The sequence below is a fragment of the Xiphophorus maculatus genome, chromosome 11 (assembly GCF_002775205.1).
Source record: "Xiphophorus maculatus strain JP 163 A chromosome 11, X_maculatus-5.0-male, whole genome shotgun sequence".
Lineage (NCBI taxonomy): Eukaryota > Metazoa > Chordata > Actinopteri > Cyprinodontiformes > Poeciliidae > Xiphophorus > Xiphophorus maculatus.
In genome coordinates this window covers 30,611,263-30,634,104 of record NC_036453.1, presented here as the reverse complement: position 1 = coordinate 30,634,104, position 22,842 = coordinate 30,611,263, and the positions used below count along the sequence as shown (strand labels likewise).

The window sequence follows — 22,842 nt, the reverse complement described above, 5'->3', positions numbered from 1 at the left end:
TTGTTTTCTGCAATCCAAAGTGCACTGGCTACAAAACAACCCCCCTGTCGTTCTGTAACTAATTGAAATGATTCTGAGTTTATGCTGCGTGACTGACGGGGTTTGTGATTACATCGTGTTTGTGCATCTTGTTTGGTGGTTTTACAAGCTTAAGACTTTAGTTCAGTAAAAAACAAAAGATAATGACTTCTGTTTTACAAGTGCGTAGTAGACATGCCTGAAAGTCTCACAGGACCTCAGCTTTTGTAGTTTTATGCCAAACAATAACACCACAGATGCAGCAGTTACAGTTTATTAGGCTACTTAAAAATTAGGCCATTTCAGTTTACTATCATTAAGAGAATGCAAAATATTTAAGTCCGTAATTTCTTACTTTTTCGCTCAACACAATGAGTTACACAGCTTTCTTTATTGGCCATAAGAAATCCAACTAAAAACTTCCACACTGAAGCAGAAAATTAGCCAATACTGTTCACCTGTGAAACAGCTGATCTATCCATTAGTCCTGGGAAATGCTTAACACAATATCATAAAGATTATATGTTTGACTTTGTTTCATAAAACAGCCTCATTTGGGATTGCTACAGTATTGACACTAGGTCAATTTTAGTAAGCCAACCAACTAATCCACAAAAAATAAAAATTTCACTTGAAAAAAACAACAAAAACGTGATTGAGTCACGCGAACGGAGCAGCTCGGAAACATTTTTAGATCTGTATTGTATGTGTTTTAATTATTTTAATATCAATAGCATTTTGATTATTTAAAAAAAATAGCTTACTATAGCACCATAGAATGCCAATGAAAAGTTTGCTTGTTAGTTCAATCCACATGTTTCAATAATTTACTTCTAATAATGTCAATGATAATAGCCCAAAATTGTGTTTTTATAAAAATTTTAAAGTTATAAAAGACTAAAAAAGGATTATCAACGCAGGAGTGTCATAGTAACAATACAGAGTGTCATATATCTTACACAATCATAGCGAGGACTGCTGAGTCGGCGCTCTTTGTTCATTGAGTTTATATACAAATTTATATGGAAGAAAATTTGTTATGGAAAAAGAACTAGTCCATTGTAAAATTTGCATTTCATTAAAATTTTGACAAACATTTTTAGGATATTTTAATCAAAATTTTATTCCAAGGTTCTTGGGGTCGAACTTTAGGTTTGTACAATCAATAATCATGCCTATCTGTTGTTGTTAGTCGACAGTGTTTTATCAAGTCCAATACATCAATCCAATAAAGCTATGAGTTTCAATTTCTGAATTGAATGACTGAAACAAATGTACTTTTCAACAATTTTCCATTTTTTTGAGATGCACTTTCTCAAAATTATGATGAATGAGGGATGAGCTGTGATCATATAAAGCAGTAATTTGTATTGTACCATTTCTGCAGTCTTATGTCTTGGGAAAAAAGTGAATTCCTTTGCACCATATACTTCTAGTTTTCTGTTTATTGTTACTTACATTATATGTCTCCAGCTTGACTCGGTTTTTAAAGATGTGGGTAGAGAAGTTGGCTTTCTGGAAGACTTCATCAAACTCTGCCTCGTCCTTGGGAATACACACATACACACACCCCCACACACACGCAGACAAGCAGACAAATATTCAGGGGTAAACAAAAAGTTTGGTGGAAACTCTAAAAGGAAGCAGTCCGTTATAGTTAGATCTCCTGGGCGAAATTGTTAAGAAAAACTGTATGTGGCAGTTTCTCCTTTTGTGTGTTTGTGTATATGTGTGTGTGTGTCAGAGTCTCACTGTTTCTCTGAGCTGTCCCAGCTCTTCTGCCTTGCGACCCAGCAGGACCTCAGCTGTCTCCTGGAAGCATGTCACCCACTGGTTATCCCCGAAGTCTGCCAAGTTAGCCTGAGAGCCAAGACAGCGAGAGATGATGGGTAGGGCAAAACATTACTTCTGTCTGTCTGACTGTGTATTTGTGTCATCACTGAGAATAATCACTGCATATTTGACAAGCATTAATGTTGTTTGTCCCATATGTGCATCATACTCACTGAAAGTAGGAGTCTATATTTGAAGTTGGGGAACTCTCTGTTACACTTCTCGCAGCGGTAAAAACCATTCTGTTGATCTATGACCTTCTTGTTGCAGTCTGAAGACGGACAGGCTTGATACAAACAATTTTCTTTACGCATGTATACTATAGTCGCCACGCAGCTAAAATAGTCTGCCTGAAAGACACAAACGACAGAAAAAGAGGCTAAATCTAAATACTGAAGAGTCTGAGCAGTAAAAACAGGTAGCAGTTCGGTTGCAAACGTTTAGAAGAAGAAGAATTTTCCAGACCAATCAGGTCTTTGGATTTGATGCAGACATTTACTCTGCATCAATAACAACCCAACATAGAGAAGCAGCATTCGGTTTTCTTCCAGAAAATTGCAAAACCGCCAAAACACTGAATTCCTTTAAACCAAGGCTAAAAACTCATTTGTTCAGAGTTGCATCTGATTACTAGTAACTGGAACATTGATTCATATATATGTTTCATAAGTGGTTACTGTATTGTTTTTATCATGTAATGCACATTGAACTGCCTTTTTGTTAAATGTGCTATGCAAAATAAACTTTAACGCACATACTTTTCAAAACCTGATTTCCTGTAAATAAATATTCATGAAGACTTACTCATGTTCATGACAGGTGTTATGTCATGTTTATGACGATGTCATGACAGTCTTATTCACAATCCTTCAAATAAAGTCTCACCAGAACTTTAAATGCCAAATTTATAAATTAAAGAAAAAAAGAACATGAACAGCATGAATTACATCTACAATTTAACTTACAAGAGAATAAATGCTATCCTTTAAAATAATTGTTTGGTACCAAAAAATGCTTAAATCACAAAATGCAAGACTAGAGAAACCCTGGTAATTAGTAAGAAAGTCAGAGTGCTGGAGCATTTATTTTCCCTATTTATGTCTTGCTGGATGCTGACAGTGCTGGCAGATGTTAAAACATGAAACTATCTGTAGTAGTCCATGTGACTGGCTTATAATTAAGTTGTTTCATTAAAATTTCAGAGCATACCCATCTGATTTCTACTTAAGAGGCTTAGACTTCAAGAAAACTTTGATATTAAGTTTGTATGTTTTTGGTTGCAGCTTCAGTGAGGGGGAAAATATAAGCTGCATAAATTAAATCACACACCATGTTTAAGACATGGGAAGCTTCCTGTCACCGACTGCATCAGTAAGGTCTATAAGAAGCACATAATTACATGGCGCTTACTTCAAAGAAAAACACAGTAAACACACAAAATGGAGTGAACTAATAATCTTAATATGATGTACACAATCACATATATTTTTTGACTTGGTTTAAGTTTAATTGAATGCATATTGATTTTTGTAGTAAGTGTCAGAAAAGAATCCCTCTAGATCTGATGTTTTTTAACATCACAACTAGAGGTCTGACATTTTGAAAAATGGCAGACCAATTTACATAAATGCTCCTCTTTAGTTACATTTTCCTTAGTTTATTAGCATAATGCTCCTCTTTTGCTGTTGCTCATTTGACCCCAAGAAAAGCCAAGTTTACATGATTGCATAAAGGGAAGCAAAAAAATATGACCTATGTCTTAAAAATGTGTTATTAGTACATTTATAAATACAGCTTTTTTACATCTACACAGCAGCAACTTACGGTACATGCACCACTGATTTTAATAACCCAACACATTTAAACCACATTTAAATACCAAAAATATTTCAAGACTGTGATAAGGGTGGAAATAAATGCAATCTTTCTGTTTAACCTGCTCCTAAAATCCAAATGCCATATGGATTTTTAAAACTTAAAAGCACACGTTTACGTGTGCTAGAAGAGAAAGTGCATTTGCCAAGACGGAATCAAACTTTTCAAAGTGAAAGGTGTTCAATGAATAGAGCGGAAGAAGATATCTCATCAAAGTGTTTGTTATGTAGGAGGCAACATCTTGTGAGATGAAAGAGATGCCAGGTGGCAAAGGCCTCACGAACACTGTGAGTAATCACTAGTCCACAGCAGAGTCAAAAAATTACAGAACAGTAGTGGGGTATGATGTCAGCTTCGGTGGTTTGGACTTCTTTGCAGTCATAACACGCAAAAAGATGAGCGCAAAAGTATCTTATTAAGTTTGTAATCAAAAATAGTCATGATCTTCAATCCATTTGACACGATTGGACGTCAGGAACTGTATTTGATCAAAATAGCATCAGAGGGCCAGGTTTGGTGTGTCAAATCAATCCCAATGAATAGTTAAATCCATTAAGATTAAAAGAAAACTAATTCAAATGAATAAACATAACATAAGAAACCATAATTCCTAACAAAATAATGACAATCGGACAATTTCTCACCAAGTAGACTTAAAAACATCATATCAAATAAAGTAAAAAATTTATTCTATCTCTGAAATCTGTTGAATATTATTTGTGTATATATTGTCAAATTTTTAACCAGTAGATCAACAGTAATTACTTTATTGTATAAAGTGTTATAATTGCAAATGTTTGAATCAATATTGAATGAAGATACTACATTACAAATTTTATACAATGTGTGTGTGACTACTTTATAGTAAATGTGTTTTTAGAAGCAGCATTTAAAGGTGCTGGATTTTATACAGCTTTGACCAGGTAATTGGAATACCTAAAGTTAATTACTTTAATTGGTGAGCAAATATTTTTATCAAATGTTCTAGCGACCGGTCCAGGGTGCACCCAGCCTCTTGCCCAATGACCCCTGGAGACCCGGCAAGGAAAAAGAGTGTATATACAATAGTTGGATTGTTTTTTTCTGTTTTATATTATGGAAAAGTTAACACAGAAGACTCTGAAATCAAAAAATGTTTCCCTGTGTTCAAAACCCCTTCTCATCCAGACTTGAAAAATGGAAAAACCTAATTCCATACATTTTAAGACCAAGTAAAAAACTTGAAATAAAGACAAAAAGCCAAAGAGCTCCTTAAGTTCAAACAGCAACAGAGTAAATTGCAAAGGGTGCAAAAGGGCATAATTAAGAAAATCAAAAATGAAATTACATTCGACTTGGCATTCAATATCTAATTGGCGCCAACAATTCAGTCCAACTGGTGCATGCATGCTGTTTACACATCTCTATTTGACTTCCAGAAGGTCTTGGAATGGCTCACAAAGAGCAGGAGGAGTTTGAGAAATCTTTGCATAATCGATGCAAGACGAGATGAATTTCTCCCTCTCTAATGCGAAAGCTGTGCTAATACATACAGACACACAACCAAACTGACAAGTATACATGACTATAACGCAAGGTTATATGCAAACAACCAAATATTTACATGTGCAATGCAGATATAGTGACGCTAAACTTCCTTCTGTTACAAAATCAAATTAAAGTGTGCACAGTCAAACAAAATCAAATTAAAATGCATCGATGCGCCTGTAATTTAAACAGATATTAGCACCTTAGGCAGCAGAAATCACACTGCTAAACTCAACAGCTAAAAAGGAAAGAAATGTTAATTCTGAGGGAAAAAGGCTATTGCTCTCATCCTGTAGAGAAGCATGCCATTCAATTTCCATAAATATAAATACAAAAAAACACACAGCAGATGAACAATGTCTCACTGCAAGAGGCAGCCCTCGAATGCACCTACATGCAAGCATACAGGAATTTAAAGTACTCATGGAAAATGTGATCTACATGCACATATAGAAAACCAGAAAGAATTGATTTCTTCCAACAATACACCAGAGGGCATTTCTTCTCTAGAACAGACTTTAAACAAGATCCAGGAATTACAGCTAGAATATAAAACGCACACTAAACAACAAGCACCAGCTAGAGCTGGGCCAGACTCATTACTAATGTTGGCCTAAATGAGTCTATCAAAGACTCTTTCTAGGATGTGGGCCAAAATCACACACATACTGAGGAACGCTGTTCCTCTGCTCTGCAAAGCATGATTCCTGCAAAGTGTTTTGTAAAAGCATTGAATGTGAAAAGGCCATTGTGTTTCCTGCATCCCTCATGAGGGGGCTAATGCTGTGTCCCCTTGACCTCTACACTTACTGTCACTCAGACTTTGAGCCCTCTGACACTTTTCTCCCTCTGGTCAATACTGACTCACAGTTTCATAATCTGTCCACCCATCCATCGACTCAGCGTCCATGCCACCGAGCAAGGACCCTTCAGAAACACTTAGTAAGAGGCTTTTTTTTATTAATTAGCAGAATTTCCCCCTTTAGCAACTTCCCCACTCCCCATCAACACCACACTCCTACGCTTCCATAACCATGCCTGCCTCGTCACATTTTAAAAGCAAACTGGAAGGATAAAGAAGTCGTGAGGCGATGTGGAAGGCAGTAGGTGGGTGGGTGAGGCAGAAATGAGGGCTTGCTGAGTCTTCCTTATGACGGCAGATGCTACACTTAATGTGGACGTAAAGGACAGCAGGACCTTGACCAGGGACTATTTCATCAATAGCAAAACATGATAAATGAATCCCACAATATTTCATAATTAAAAACTCTCTGCTGAGGTCCTTTCTTTTCTTGCTGTATTCATCTACAAAGCCTAATAAGAACATTTATACCCCTGGAACACTTTAAATGTTGCATTATAATTACGAACTTTAAATGGGGGTATTATATAAAATCAACTTTTTTGAGCTTTACATCATGTTATGTCAATCTCCAGTGGCAACCACTCAGAGATGCCTAAACGCTTGCTCATTCAAAGCGCCGCCTACTCCACAAAGCATCTCTCCCACAGCCTCCCCTACACAGCTCCTTCAGACTATCAGCAGTTAGTAAACACCTGGTCAAACTGAGCTCATCATAGGAGCTACTACGCTCCGAAAAACATTTTTATAACTGGAGGTAACATAAGTACCTGATTGTGCAATAAAATGGCACTATGTGCCAGGAAAATACATAAAACTGCCCCCTCAATTTATTTCATTGTGGTTTTTGTGTCAAAGACCAACTTAAATAAAGCATAACTGAAGTGGAAAGAAAAAGATGAAAGGATTTAACATTTTTCAAAAAGGATAAGAAAAGAAGGAAGCATTCCAGAAAAAGATTGATGATACATGGGAAAAAATAAGAATGATAACAAGTAAGAAAAGGATCAAACACAAGGATAGGAAAAAGAAAGACATGTGAAAGAAAGAACACAAAAAGAAAGAGGTTAGGATATAGACGATAAAAAGGGACACAAATCAAAAGAAAGAAGGAATGAATGAATTAAGGGATAAAAGGAAGGAAAGAAGGAAGGACGTGATGCAGTAAGTAAGAAAGGACACAAAGGAGGAAGGAGATAACATAGGGAAATAAAGTCTGGAAATATAAACATTTTTCATATATGTATTTTATCTTTTCATATTTACCCAGAAAAGAAGAATAATGAAATCAAATCCTATAATTTTCTAATCTGTATAGAGACCCCAATAAACACTCAAGCTGACTTAACTCCTTCTTTAGCTGATGTCTGAGTTCAAATGATTGGACAAGATACACATGCATGTTACATGTTTTAGATTTTATTTGTAAAAAATATAAAAATAACGATGCATCATTCTCCGACTACTAAATGTGTAAAAGTGAAAAGGGGTAAAAGTCTTGCAATGCTCCGTATGGAGAGAAAAACTTTGGGGCAAAATCTTTTAATAGCACCGCTAGTAGCATGTAGACAAAACCACTCAGAGATACACAAACACAAACTGGATGTACACGACTGACACACATTTTACAATGTGAAAGTAGTTTTCATTCTTATCACACCAAATCCCAGTGTCACCTTCTGGCACCTAAATGTAATTAAAATTTACACGTGGAAGGGCAACCAAGTGAAAATCCACTTCACATAATTGATGTGGTTGCACATGACGAATTTAATGCTCGTCCCAAAATCCCAAACATACACGCATATCTACATTAATTAGAAATGGATTGAACACTTATATCCCACACAACCGACCTTCCTAACATGCTCCAATCCACACACAAACACACACACAGATAGATAGATTCTGACACACTATCCAAATTGTCCACCCCCAAAGATGGAGGAAACAGGTAGTATGCTAATTTGGATTGCTGCAAATTAGAAAGATTCCATAGTTTTAACCAAAGCTGTAGCCTCAGAGTGTATGATGGGAAGCCTTGTCCTCGCTTTTCAGTTCAATTACAGAAACAGCTGGGGGTGCACAGAGCTGAGTGAGAGCACAAGAGAAAAGAGGCCAAGATAAAAGAGGTAAAAATGAGAATTTCTCACTTTTAAACTCACCGTCCTGCATCTCTCAGTAAAACCTTTTCAGTCGGCATCAAATTCTCAAGCTTCACTTCACCTCTCACTTTAAGTCACCCTTATTTTTTTCCAGACTAGTCATCTCTACCATCTTGATCTCTTATATTCTTCAAAACAGATTCTTGTGTGTTGTGAAGTTAAAATGGCAGTGCTTAAGTTTTTTTTTCTTTTTTTGCAATCGAGTCTCTAGTCCACATTTTTATGCCTCTTTCCTTTCTGGTAATATTATGCTCCTTAGTCTTCCTCTAGCACATAATTAGAAATTTTCATTAGGAATAACATTGATCTTCAAGCTATCCATAAGCAGCTTCCAATTAAATGCAAGGAAAGAGGAAAACTAATCTGAGATAAACTGAATTAATTAGATGGAAAGTTTAGCGAGTGTCAAATACCCCTTAGATGGACTCCAATTCTGGTTGAAACCAAGATAATTCTGCTCTGGTTCATTTCCTAAAATGGCAGATGGTTCACTTTAAGATCCACTGCACACAATTCCAATAGTATGTTCTTCCACAGTATAGCTATTTATTATGTGTTAATTCTTATCCAGTTAAAACAAATTGATAAACATATTGTAGCTGCAAAGACTGGAAGACAAATAGGAGTTGCCATTGTTTTTAAATGTAAAGGTTTTAAAATCGTTTTGTGTTTCCAGTTCTGAAACTTAGAAAGACTTTGACAGGCATGTAAGAAAATGTAACTTCAATATTTAGACATTTTGTAAATTACAATTTTGCCCCACAATTCCAAGACAAACAAAACCCACTAATAGTTTTGATGCACTTTACTGGAGCTGATGAATTTGGATCAGTTGGGTTTGAAGGTGTTTCTCTAGATTCTGCTTTCATAAGAAATACAAGTATATGAAAGCAACAAGCAGACTGGTGTAGGGAATCTTAACATAAATAACCCTTTAGTAAATGAGAAACTGCCATGTTTGCCTGTGTAGACTGTACCTTTTCTCCGTGTCCCATGTTTTCATTCTTAACATCACTCAGCGTTCTCCAGTTCATCTTCGATCCAACACTGACTGACATGGTTTCTGTTAGTGACTGGCTGTCAACTGCATAACCTTCCCGGTCATACCTACAAAGGGAACACGGAAAAACATAAAATAGACAGAAATAATCATGTGTAAATGTGGCACAGAAAAAAAATCTAATCATTTAAATGTATGGTTTCTAATAACTTATTATAATGACTCAACAACATAACACTGCAATGATTTTCAAAAACAACAACAGGATGCAAAACTTGGAATTTGTTGTATATTTTCTTCACATATAGTTAGAATCCCACAAAGGCTCAAATGTAAATATACGTTCATAAACTGGCAAAGAAATAACTCACTAGCAACAGGGGGCTCTACAATGTGTTAACTTGACAAGGCTAAGGTCTATCAGCATGTAGTAAGGGATCATGATTGACTACTGATGGAAGTTTATTTCAATTACTGCACAGTAAAAAAATGATCGCACCAAACAATTTTATGTTACCTGCAAGTTTTCAGTTGTTTAACTGCTTTGCAAACATCAAAAAATACAATCTCATTCAGATAAAAGAAAGTAAGAAGGTGAAGCTGCTGGAACACTGTTATCCTCTGTCAACAGTGAGGCCAGTTTCTTTCATTAGAAAAAAAGGTCCAAATCCATATTCATCATGTTCCACTATGACTGAAACTTGCACACATACACAAGCCAAATCTCTGGAGAAAGGTTTTATTCATAGACAAGTCTAAATTAAGGTGTTTTGCCAAAAGCAAGAATGGTGATTGGAGGATTAAGTGAGGTTATTAAATACAAAAACATTCATCAGCTGTCAAGCAAGGTGATTGTAGCACCATGCACGAGTTAGATGGAATAATTCAAGGAGATTCATGTACTAATTTGAGCTTAAGTATAAATATAACTCTGTCCCAATGTGGATTAGAGAAAATCCATAATAAAATCAGAAACATTTTCAATATTAAAAATCTTTGGAGCGCCATGTTGCATCAGTGTGCCACCCAGAAAAAAACAATAGTTGAAATAAATCAATAAATGGTCCAAACATGAAAGGATACATCTGTTGATGTTAGACATTTGTGTCAGAATGAATCAAAGTAATCATCTGGTGGCCAATAAGATATGGGAACAAGAGACTTTCTAGTTCTACTGATGCTGACAAACAAGTAACTTTTAACAAACTACTTACTCAAACTTTCAACTGCTTTCTTCTTTTTAAAAAAAATCACAGATGTTCACAACCGATGTTTGTTTTTACACTGTGTAATTCAAATACATAACTTTGAGGAGAGTGGGTTTGTTATGACTAGTTAAAGCACATGAGACTCATCTACAGAACTCTTACTGCAACACTTATTTCTTATTCTGTGAATACTCTGTATCTTTTAATTTATCTTCTCTTTCATTAATCTACCAAAAAACTTCTTTCAGCAGTGATGTGTTCCTCTGTGTTCAGGCTGAGTAGGCCAATAAAAGCATACTTGAGATTAAATCAGTTTTCTTCATTTATGAAAACAAGCCCTATCCTAATAATAAAAATAGCTGCTCATTGCAACACAAAAAATAAAGTAAGACACGCTCTCTTTGTAGAACTAAATAAAAACGCAGCAAACATTTTATCTCCTGAAAAAAAACTTCCTGCTGCCAGCAAAAACGCAGAAAGGAGAACCAAACGGCAGTGCAGATCGGCAGGAAAAGTCAGCGATTAAAGAATGGAGGCAGCGAAGAAAGGAAGAAAGTCCCTTTCAGACTTTTGAGCATCAGCATTAGGTGGTGTGTCACGTAAAGGTTGTGAAAAATAAAATTGCTGGATGAATAAAACCTAAACTGGAACTACAAAAGGACTACAGAAAACCAAATGCTTCTGTCAAGTAACAAATAAAAACCTTTGTTAGCCTGTTTTCTAACTTTAAGGCTGCTAAGTGTACTGCCTGATGCCTCATTGTTATTTTTAAGAGAAACTCATGCACACACAAGCATTCTTTCACACACACAGGAAAAAATACAAGATGCATTTTTTTTTTTTCCTGTGGCCAGAATTAGGAACAGTCTTAATGAGTGAATGAGTCATAACTCAAAATCCCTCCACAGGAGCTGCTAATAGGAATCCAGTTTGATCCTGCTCAACGAGCTTTAGAGAACAGGCGGCAGCAGTTCAGAGCTAGAATCCAGGAATAAATGTCCGCTTCTGGTATTCCATCAATCCAATCTTGTCTAGAATCCCGCTGAGACTCGGGTGGCACAAATCAACGGTCTCATGACACTAATCGGAGCTTTTCCACCTCTGTTTGCTTATTATCGCGTGCGTATAAAAAATAGTTCTAGGTTTGGCTATAATATCCTATTTTATAGGATATGCTGACCACACAGCAAAAATGATAAATTAGTAAAGTCTTTAAAAAGTTTTCAAACCCCTTGAAGTTTTTCACAGTTTGTAAAGTTACAAATATGGGATTTTAGATTACAGGCCAACACAAAATAGTAAAGTGGAAGGAAAATGATACCCAGTTTTTAAAGTTTTGTACATATAAAACGTTTGGAGTGCATTTGCATTCAGCCCCCAAAAACCCAGTGCAACGAGTTATCAATACACCTAAATAGAGCCACTAAGTGTCTGTAGTACAAATGCAGAATAACTATTAGGGCTGCAGTTAATCATATTAGTAATTGAGTATGCCATTGAATATTAATCAAGTAATTTGACTGAAAAAAGATATATTCTTGAGATTTTTCATTTAACAACTTAAGTATATTTTGTGCAATATTTGCATTCCTTAAAAAATTCCAATAAATAATTGCATTTAATTTTGAATAAAATAAATAAAAATATTTCATTTATTTTGTCATTTAAACAATTTTAAATGATTTTAAAATGACAAAAATGTTAAATGCTTTTTAGCATTCCTTTAGTTTACATTTGACCATTTGTACCAAAAGATGAATTTGCAGCTAAAATACTTCTTCAAACATCAACATGTGCATGTTGTGTTCTATGGTAAAGAGGTAAAATTATCATGACGAACCAGGAACACACCAGACAGGTCAGGCAGAAAGTTGCAGAAAAGTTTAAAGCAGGGTTCGGTAATAAATGATGATCCCGGGAGGAGTGTTCAATAAATTATCTGCTAATGGCAAAAGTGTGACACTAGTGCAAACTGACGAGGACCTGGCTGTCAAAACTGACAGAAAAACTGTCAAGAGGTTCTTGGTAATTCTGAAGGAACCGCAGACATCTACAGCTCAGGTGGGAAAATGTATGCAAAATGCTCTGCAGCAGAAAAATACAACTGCGCATGACCCTGAACACATCATCTCCATTAGTGAAATGTGGCAGTGACTATATTAACTCCAACACATCATTTGAGTTGATGGGAAGACGGATGGAGCTAAACGCAAAACAAACTAATGAGAGACTACACAAGACTTGAAGGAGGATCAAAGGTTCCCATTTGTAGGATCACAGTGACCCTAAATGTGATGGTACAGTTCAAGTTCAGACCTAAATCAAAATGGAAATTCAATATTGGGAGGGATTCAATGTCTAGATGTGCAAGTCTGTTGGGTGATATACTTTCTAAGATTTTCAACCATGACTGCTTTGAGAAGTGGCTCTACAAATGATTGATTCAAAGAGGCTGAATCCAAAAAATAACAAACAAAAAATACCTTTAAAAACTTGTGTTACTTATGTGTTGGTCAAGGGTGCAAATCCCACTGAAGTTTGAGGTTTTAACTTGGCAAAATGTGTAGGATTTCAAAAATTATTAAGAGTTTTGTGGAAGGATATTTCTTTCTGGCTACATGTCTTGTCTTGAGCAGAGTCAGTGACAGAGTCTGAGAAAATCTGTAATTTGTGGACAGTTCTGTATGTGATTATCAGCATGTGTGATTGTCAGTGTACATCAATGTGACTCACCAGGCCCTGAGTCTGAAGGCTTCGGGTAAATCTGGGTTGACCATGATCGTAGAACTGAACAAAGCCGAGAGAGATATGCCCCGAAAATCAGACAAGCGAGCTCCTTTGATGGCAACAACAGGCTGTCCGGAGTCGTCAAACTTTTCTGCCTGAAGAAGAAACAGAAAAAGATGTCACAGACTGATATAGTGGAGAGAATGGGAAAAGGAAAAAGAGAGAGGTCTTACATGTTAATCTCTGGCTCCAGCTTTTAGTCACTGGAATACCAGCTAAAGTTTACTTTAATAATTAGGGAAACTACAAGTTAATTTTAAAGTAATTTCCAGAGTTTGGTAAAGAGGACGGATTAGCTTGGGCTGATCAAATGAGCTTGGAGAAAGATGGTGCCATTTTAGCCCCATGTGTCAAATCAGAGTGTCTGGTCCAACACAGCACTGAAGGTCACAAGAGTGATTTAAACGATCTAACAGCCCAGAAAAGCAAATCAAAGTGCTCTGTATGCAAGACCACCCACACATCACAGATGCATAAATGTATGGGCTCCTTCAAAAACCCAGTTAATTACAGTTGGCTCAATGTGTTTTTATGATGCATTATAAATCCAGTCATGGATGCATACAGGGAGGGAGATTATAGCTCTTACCTCTTCTCCCCACAGTGTGACTGTCACCACTTTGCCAGTGGTGTCTATTAGGCTGATGGCCCTCTTGGAGACTTCCCGGCTGGTCTTAGTGGTGATACGAGATACATCCTCTGCACTGTTGCACACTCCAATTAAATCTAAAGGCACACAATCAAATCTTTCCTGACATATAGCTTATGAAAACAGGAAAACAAACACTGTTCCGGTGAGAAGTTTACATACTTAATCAGCAGGAAAGCTGCAGCATGTAACTTTTATAAAAAAAGTATTTTTTTCTTTACATATTTGTTGAAAACATCACTATATTGTAACATTATGAGGGACAGATAATCTGTAAAAAACAGAAAAACGGAAAAATCATCTCCTCAGTGCTAACTAGAAACAACCAATCAGAGCAAGAAGGTGGGTCTTAACGCCGTCAATCATGCGGTGCTACGGGGTCCAGAACAAAAGCCACTTTTTACCTCACCATGGACTGAGAAAGGTATCAAAAACTTGAACTGCTCATAAGACGACAAAAAAAATTAAGTTTGTAGATGTCATGCTAAGAAAACAAAAGCTCTAAAATCAGTGCAAGCTTCAAGCAAGGAGATAGTAGCATCATGCTGAGGGTCTGTTTTGGTGCAGTACTCAACTAAAATAGGGGAAACATGTAAGGAAGGTTTCTGATCTTTCTATTTAGTGTTAGTGTAAATTGCCCCTCGGTTGCCTTACTTTATGCAGAAAAGATCAAGAGTTTGCTGAGAACCCACTGAAACCATCAAATCTCAGGAGAATCAATACTAATATTGCAACAGGGTAGCTAACTCTTGCTCCTTACTCAGAAATCACAACAAATTAACTTCTTTCTTATTCATGTTTCCTGTCACGTTCAAGGCTTTAACACTTCATTCAGGAACAACTGAAGAGCAAAGACTGCAGAAGACATGGCTCTACAATGCACAACAGCATAATTCAAATGAATTTGTGAAGAGCTCATCATAAATCAAAGCGGAATCTCACAAGGTGGCTTAAAACAAAAGGAGACAGATATTAATGTGCAGTTCCTACACAAGTAGGCTTTTCTCAGATTTTTTATTTATTTATCTAAACCTTAATCAAAAACACAGTCCTCTAAAGTTTTACTTTAAACATATTTATGTTTAAAATTCCTTCCTTAATTTTTGAGCAAAACCTGTTTCTTAGTAACTGTTATAATTAGCATAAATTAAAGTAAACCATATTGCATTTCCCTCTTTCTTGAACTTTTTCTGACACACCAGACCTATGCATGTAGGACTATCACTAGTACCACATGCCTTATTCACTATCACTAGTACTACATGGATAGTAATAAAAATATATCTGCCTCTATTTGTATGCAATATGATACAAACAAAAATCTAACGAGTGCTCAAAATCTCAACCAGCCTTACAGATTTGTGATAGCCAACTGTCTGCCAGAGCTGGTCCCAATACATTAAATAAGCAGGCAATATCCTAAAACCGGTTTTGCAAATCACCCTTTTCTTCATTCTGCACTTTCTGTTAACCTTTATCTAAATTCTTGCCCACTCCTCCAGCCCTCGCGTTTGCTCTCTGTCAGTGTTCTCTCAGACTCGCTTAATTCCATTATGATTGAAACGATGTCATCCACCTATGAACTCCATTATCACAATAGGAACAGGCTGACAGTTCTCATTACTATGTTATAATCCCATATTTAACAAAGGGATAGAGTGGGAAGGATCGGTGAGGGGAAATAGGAGAGACGACAGATTAGGATGTGCAACACTGTCCCTACATAACCAATGCAAACATGTTTTTTTTTACCTTAACTAAAAGGTAAAGGTAAGTTCACATCATATCAGATGAGAACTGATATGATGTGATGGCCTACATTACTTTGCGTTTGCAATTGTATGGTAATCTTGTTATTCTAGTAAGTGGCAAATTCTGCATGCAATTCTGTCAAACATGAATCTAAGGCAGATATATAACCAATTGACATTGATACTAATGTCAATATCAATTTAAAAGAACTTCATCTTTTATAGACATGAGAAGAAAAAATAAAAGTAATATTTTCCCACTGAAACAGTATCTCATGTGTTAAATGTTGCTACTTTAGTCATTGCCATATGCAAAAGGGAACAGTACAAGTAGTCCTTACATGTCTGTAGAGAAATGATGCACGGTTTATATTTATTTTTTTACTTCAGAGAAATGTCAAACTTTGTCTAAATGGTATGAGTTAAACATTCAGTATTTCAAATGATCCGATGGGCGGGACCAAGAGACGTGATCTGTGTTACCTTGGAAAATTTACATAAAATCTGATTGGTTATTCATTGTTCCATTAAAAATTAAACTCACGAAATAAGGTTTTGTCAACGCAAATATTTTGTCAACAGAATGGCTGAAAAAAAGAAAGTAGTGAAAAAATAATCCGAAATGAAACTTGGAATGAAGGAACAGAAATAAGAAAAAACTGAATTAACTTTGCATTTATCCTTAATTCTATATTAGAGCAATAAAGATCATTAAGAGGGTTATGATAGACAATAACTAATATTGATAATCAAAATGCTTTGAAAAAACCTTTACAAAACATGGTGGGCTTTTAACACTTAATATTAACATGGTTGCTTGATGTTATATTTAATAAAAATCAAGAGGAAATACTTTTTTAGGCTGAATTTATAAACATTGTTCCTTACCAACAATGGAGTCTTTGTCTCGGTTTTCCAGCTCTCCAATGGGCACAAAGTCACACTGCATTACTGGGACTTCCGGACTGTCCGTACAAGGTACAATAGATGAATGAGCCTGGAGGGTCATCTCGTAGTCGTTCTTCAGTGTCGTATACTGTTTGTTGGCTACCTTTAGAGTAGCCTTCGAGATGTAGTACACCTGGCAAAAAGAAATGGGTCAGCAAAATGCACCAACATTATAAAATTAGACTTAATTAAACACATTGAGGAAACGATGAAGACTGACAGAACAACCCGCAAAGGAAATTTACTCTACAAAAACAGTCTCTGTTCAAGCAAAACTTCCTCATAAGAATGGAAAACCCTTCAGGTCAAACTGAGGCTCAGTGTCCCCATCATCCCCATCACTTCTCTAATTCACCAGAAAATAAGCAGCAGTTGAGAGTGACTCTGCTTAACAGCATAATTTAAACTCAATCTGCTAAGCACTCTTCTTCATTTACACTCTCAAGGCTCCAATGTCCCACCTCTCTCTCTGCCTCTGGGTTTGTTTCTCTGAATCTTTCCTTTCCTTCACTCCTTCCTGCCTTTCCTTCCGATTTCATTTAGCGCACACACAGGGGAGCAGAAAACTTCTGTAAGCAGTCATAATACTGCTTCAAGCCTCTCACACACTCCAGCTTGGTCTGCCAATACTTGGAACATGAAGAACATAAAGACCACTCATTTATTTGGAGGGTAGAGGGCACAAATTGGATCTAGGTCTAAGTTAAGGAATCACTGTTAGAGGCTGATGCCAGAGTCAATTCGACAATCAAAATATTGACCAGGGTTAATTGATGAATTTGGTGGTTAAATGCCATAAATTATGATGGCCGCCTTGCAGATGCTGGTAATCCCACACGTCTACAGCAATGCAAACAGCATTACTGTATGCATTATAGGGACAGAACATTTCCAAGCGTCATGCTCAGGTGTTTTTTGGCCACTGGTAGTCAAAACTGGCAGTTTAAACTTTATATAGGTGCAGATTAAATAGAATATCATTGAAAAGTAAATTTACTTTAGTAACAAAGAAATTCATACATCATTTATTTACAGTTATATTATTTCAGTTATTAATTTAATACAATTTTTGTAATTATTGTTTCCATCTTTAAAAAAAACAAACTAAAAAAACAAATAAGGTTTGTTTTTTCTGTTAACTAGGTTTCTTACACTTGATGGACTGCTGTGATCACTCTGGGATAAATTAAACACACTGGACCAACAAAAACAGATCACTACAAATTATTAATGACCGTGGAAACCTCATGGAACGTTTATTTTGTGCCTCTTCAGTTTTCCTCCTGACCATGATTTCCAACTAAAATGCATAAATTTGTTGCTCAGAAGACCTCTAACAATTTTTTTTAGTCCACGCTGTATGAATCTTTCCTCAAATCTTTTAAAAGGTTTGGGTGCACAATCGTCACATCATTTGGGTGTAAAGGTTTATAATACAACGTTTTGCTTTTGAATTCAGTTTCATAAGTCAACCATGATATTCTAATTTTTCCAAGATGCACTTGTAATACTATTAACACATGTTTCCATGCCATTACAGAAAAGCTAAGTATATTAAAAATATGTCTATGTCATCTTAAAACAGGTTATTAATACAAAACACCCCAAATGTGCTATATAATCTTCAAGTCATGTTGCAACAGCCTGTAACTAGAATGCAATGAAAGGTCACCACTTCCTACATGCCTTTATTTTAATTGCTTATTTCAGTTACTCTAATGTAGCATAATGGCTGGTGATTTTATTTTAAATGGGCTACTGACAGATACTACAAGCAGCTTTTAGTATAGAAAGATGATCAGACTGAGTCTATCTGTAACACAAAGTGAAACAGAAAAGTAAAACAAAGCTTAAAAGTGGAACTGAGGTTTCCTCTAAAGGTTGCCTTTACCTGTCTCTTATGAACGATAGGATAACCTTAAATGATTTTTTGACATAAATGTAGCCAGTTCAAAGGGCAGTAACAGTTATGTAACAGAAACTGGCGGTAGAAAACATTTTTTTTTTATAGGACAATAAATGCCAGTGTTTACTGTTGCAAGGTCATGAACCAACATCCTCTGACTTAGGTTTCTGTAAACATTTTTTAGAGACCTCAGGGTCTATAAAAACAAATGCTTTATTAGTAAAAAAAAAAAAAAAGTTATTGTTTTGATTCCCCAACTATGCACTTGAAAAGAAGAGAGGCTTGTAGTGCAATGAGACTGTTTGTAGTTACAGGCACTTCTGTGACTGAGTTACGTTTGGGATGGCAGTTTTAGCAATTTAAAAAAAATTATGCCATGTAGTGCTTTCCCCCTGTCCATCAAAATGACGAATAAGGTCATAAAAATTCAGAGATTTTTGGGAGGAGATCTCCTAGTACTCAGTCCCTCAGCAGCGGGGGTGTCTGAATGATCACAGACACACAGTTTGATAGTGTATGTTGCTGAGGTCAGAACTGATGCTGACATTCTCCGAGGGGAACTGTATTTGATGGATATCATCATTCGTGTATGTACAAGGGGAAAAAAGCTGCCAAAACCATATAACACACAAGAAAAGACAAAAAGTTTGTTAGTAATGCAGATCCAAATAGATACAGGGTCAACAAGAGATCTTAGCTTGGTATTATTTGATTAAATAAAACATTTCTGTAGACCTCCTGCTTGTTCTGATACAGATTTATCTTTCTTTCAGAAATAATTTTGCGTTAAAAAAAACTGTTTAATGTATTCAGATGTTGTTTTGACCAGCATAGTACTTCAACTTCTTATTGATATTCAAAATGTATAGGACAAAACACTGCAGGATGAGTGGTATATTAGAGCAGTTTGAAGTCAGCACAGCAACAGTCAGACAAGCCAACAGCAGAACTGGCTCAAAAATTTAATTACTGTGAACTGGAGGGCCAATCTCAAATGTAAAATAAAATTTGCATAAATCAGTCAAAAGCAGAGTACTTTGCCCTTTTGCACATTGACATGCAAGGTGAAATGCACAGCATATCCAAATATAAATGACTTTCAATTTATATTCCAGCTGCTAATGGTAGAAAGTAGAGCTAAACAATGTATCTATTTGTAATTGTCACAATATCTTTGTGTTCATTTTGAAAATCTCAAAGGATGATTTGAACATAACATTGTGTAGGTCATTATATTTTCAAGGACATGCAGTGATGCTCTGAATACAAATAGTATAATTGTATAACATTATTAGATCAGATAATCTAAAGGAAAAAGAAAAGAGTGAGGGGCACATAAAGCTTTCCATTACAATTCACAAACACAAAATGCTTAGATTCACAAAACGAGGAGAAATTGTGATGATGGGTTTAACAATAATAGATATTGTCAGTATTAACCAGAATTTCTGCTTAAATCTAATATAAAAATTTGACTCATTAGTCCAGGTGACTGATGCAGATAGAGTTTAAAATTTATTTTTGGTAACATTTTTACTCATGCTGGGCCTTTCAAAGCAGATAGACAAATTAAAATGAAAAATGAAAATCATTAGCTATCCATCTTTTAACAAGCAAGAAGTTTTAAATGAGAATAAAAAACAAACAATATCAGGACAAAGATAATAGAAAATGATCAACCCCAAACTTTAGCAGTCTTTTATTCAATTTTAAACAGGGAAATACGCAATAACCTTCTTAGGTTTCAAAATAAAAATCCAGAGGTCCAGTGGAAATTATCCATTGGATCATTGTCAGATGATATACTGTAGCTGCTCAGGTAAAAGGGGAGCTTTGCCATTACATATAATTATACTTCCATTATGTATTATATACTTGAATATGTAATACTTGCATTTTGCAAGTATTACATATTCAGAAATCCTAGACAGATACCATCTTAATCCTAATTATTTGACAAAATAAATTACAGAAGAGAAAATATATTGCCATTGAAGCTTGCTGACTTTTTATATTTAAAAGGGCTTCTTGAAAATGTATTAAAGCTGTAAAAATACCTGAAATATTGAGTGAATCCAAAGTGAGAGTTTTTATTGTCTGTTCCTGAAACAGGTGTTGCAAGTCATTTAAATCACAGCAGTGCATCACAGCACATCTATGCCAATCCTCTCATCTGCATTCTTTGCCACCACAGTATCCACTGTTGCTCCTTACAAACTGAAACAGCAAGACTAGCAGTCATTTCTAAAAAAAGAAAAAGCCATTTCTACTGAAGGTTTTTTTTTATATTGCAGTCAGCAAGTTACCTTATATTACCTAAAAACTTATTCTGTAAATAGATTTAAAATATCAGGGATTCATTGATGACAAAGATTTTAATCAATCTAAACACAAATAACTATGTGGAAGTCTGGGATTGAATAGTCCTGGCAACTCATGAGCCAGTAAAGAGCAAAACACTCAATATATAATATTTTTATATAACAAAAGGCTCTTATTATGTAAAGGATTCATATGAATGTCCTCACCTTGCCTTGCTCCAATAGAGTGAAAAACTTGTCCACTTCATTGTTGAAGGCTGTGATCCTGATTTCACCCTGTTGACCAGCAAGGCATATTGCATGGATAAAGCAAAAACACCACCATGTGTGACATGCACAATGCAAACAAATGTTAGCACATCTCTACTCACGCTCTCATCCACGACCTCAAAGGAGAAGAGCTTGCCCTCCCCTCTGGAGTTACTCCAGTTACGGATATTGGATTTGTTTGTGACTCTGGCTCTAATAGTCCACCTAGGGACAAACAGTACAAAAGCTGATCAGTTTGTAGGCAGCAGATGCTAATAAAGGGTAAGGTGTAGGCGGTTTTTGTTGAAGAACTTCCTCATATGGGATCAAAAATGGATGGTTAAAGATCCATAAAGCAACTTTCAAAACATATCCACAATTACTTACTAGCACCTAACCACTGTAACATTTTGTAACATCACCTTTCTTAAACAACAACAAAAAAAGAATCATAATATTCTCTCATAATATTTTGCAAGGTTTGAGCTTAGAGACGTTTGACCATTTCTGTTTGCACAATTTCTCAGACTGTCTTGTGTGTTTTAGAAGTTTGCCTGGTTCAGCACACTTGACTAAAATAAATGATTCATTATAAAGCACTACCGAACTTGATGTTATATTCAACAGTTAATTCAGTACTTTATTCAGCTGAATAAGGCCAAAAGCCTGTCTAAACACGAGAGACACCGGTTCTTAAAGTTTGAGTCTGCAATCGCTGCCCACGATGATCCAGAGTCTTTGGCTCTCTTTCTTCAAATGTTTCCTATAATATTTAGATCTGGTGAGATGACCATGGAAGGATGTTAATTTTGTGTCTAGTGAACAGATCACTGTCCTGCTGAATGACCTCGTGAGAGAGAAAGGGAGACTGCTATAAGTGTTCTTCATTTTAGTTTATGGCTCCAATGGTGATTATTACACATCACTGTAATAGTATGTGGAAATTTCCCAGATTATAAAAACTAGATTTGCAGGGATCGATTATAAAGTATAATATGCAATACCCGTAATCCACAAGTGAATTTCATTCCCTGCATATCATTAGTTAAACAATTCAAAGAAACTGGAAATGAAAGCTTATAAAATTTCAAGAAAGGAAAATTAACTTTCTCCTCAGAGTTCAAACATGGTGTTGTACATCTACCAACAACTGAATGCATTTATAAATACATGCATTTACAAAATATAGTTCTTATTCTTGTTTAAGCAGGTCTGCAAAACTCTACACTTTTTTTCAGCTTTCTGATCTCTGTGCTAAAACAGTGGAGGATATACACAATGTAACTTATGCGAATAAACCCCCAATTATGAGGATGATCCAGAGAGAGCACAATATGGAGAAGACTGCCACACCTGGGTTTATGACAACCAGAAGTCAAAGTAGATGGCCAAAAGAAGTACAACTGTAATATATCCAACACAGGCAAAATGTTTAACTTTTTTTCCACTTATGCCTTCCTCCATGAAGCACAACTGCTGACATCATCTGTTTCACTCACCATGGGTCCTTCCCAACATCAAAGCAAGAACAGTCATCAGTTTATTATAACACCTACAGGCACATTATCTTGTAGCTTGCAATTTCACACACATTTGTGTTATCAGAGCACGAACATGGAGAGTTAAAAAGTACCTTTGCTCTAATCTGGACAACTGTTCTGAAACAGAAGCAACAGCACTAAATGCCAAAGATAAATGTTTAATAAAATGATTTAAAAAAGAAGTGAAATTGAAGACTGAGGA

The 22,842-nt window shown here is 35.8% G+C and overlaps 1 protein-coding gene across 1 annotated transcript in view; it reads right to left on the bottom strand.

The window, feature by feature from the left end:
• The window catches only part of LOC102216794 (replication protein A 70 kDa DNA-binding subunit-like), a 39,529-nt gene that overhangs the window by 7,422 nt on the left and 9,265 nt on the right, over window positions 1–22,842 (bottom strand). The window contains exons 8-16 of the mRNA XM_023342731.1: window positions 21,222–21,324; window positions 21,058–21,126; window positions 16,564–16,756; window positions 13,865–14,001; window positions 13,222–13,370; window positions 9,258–9,387; window positions 2,025–2,201; window positions 1,771–1,878; window positions 1,477–1,563 (exon numbers count right to left, since the gene is read on the bottom strand). Coding sequence (XP_023198499.1) covers window positions 1,477–1,563; window positions 1,771–1,878; window positions 2,025–2,201; window positions 9,258–9,387; window positions 13,222–13,370; window positions 13,865–14,001; window positions 16,564–16,756; window positions 21,058–21,126; window positions 21,222–21,324 — 1,153 coding nt within the window. The remainder of the gene's footprint in view (window positions 1–1,476; window positions 1,564–1,770; window positions 1,879–2,024; window positions 2,202–9,257; window positions 9,388–13,221; window positions 13,371–13,864; window positions 14,002–16,563; window positions 16,757–21,057; window positions 21,127–21,221; window positions 21,325–22,842) is intronic.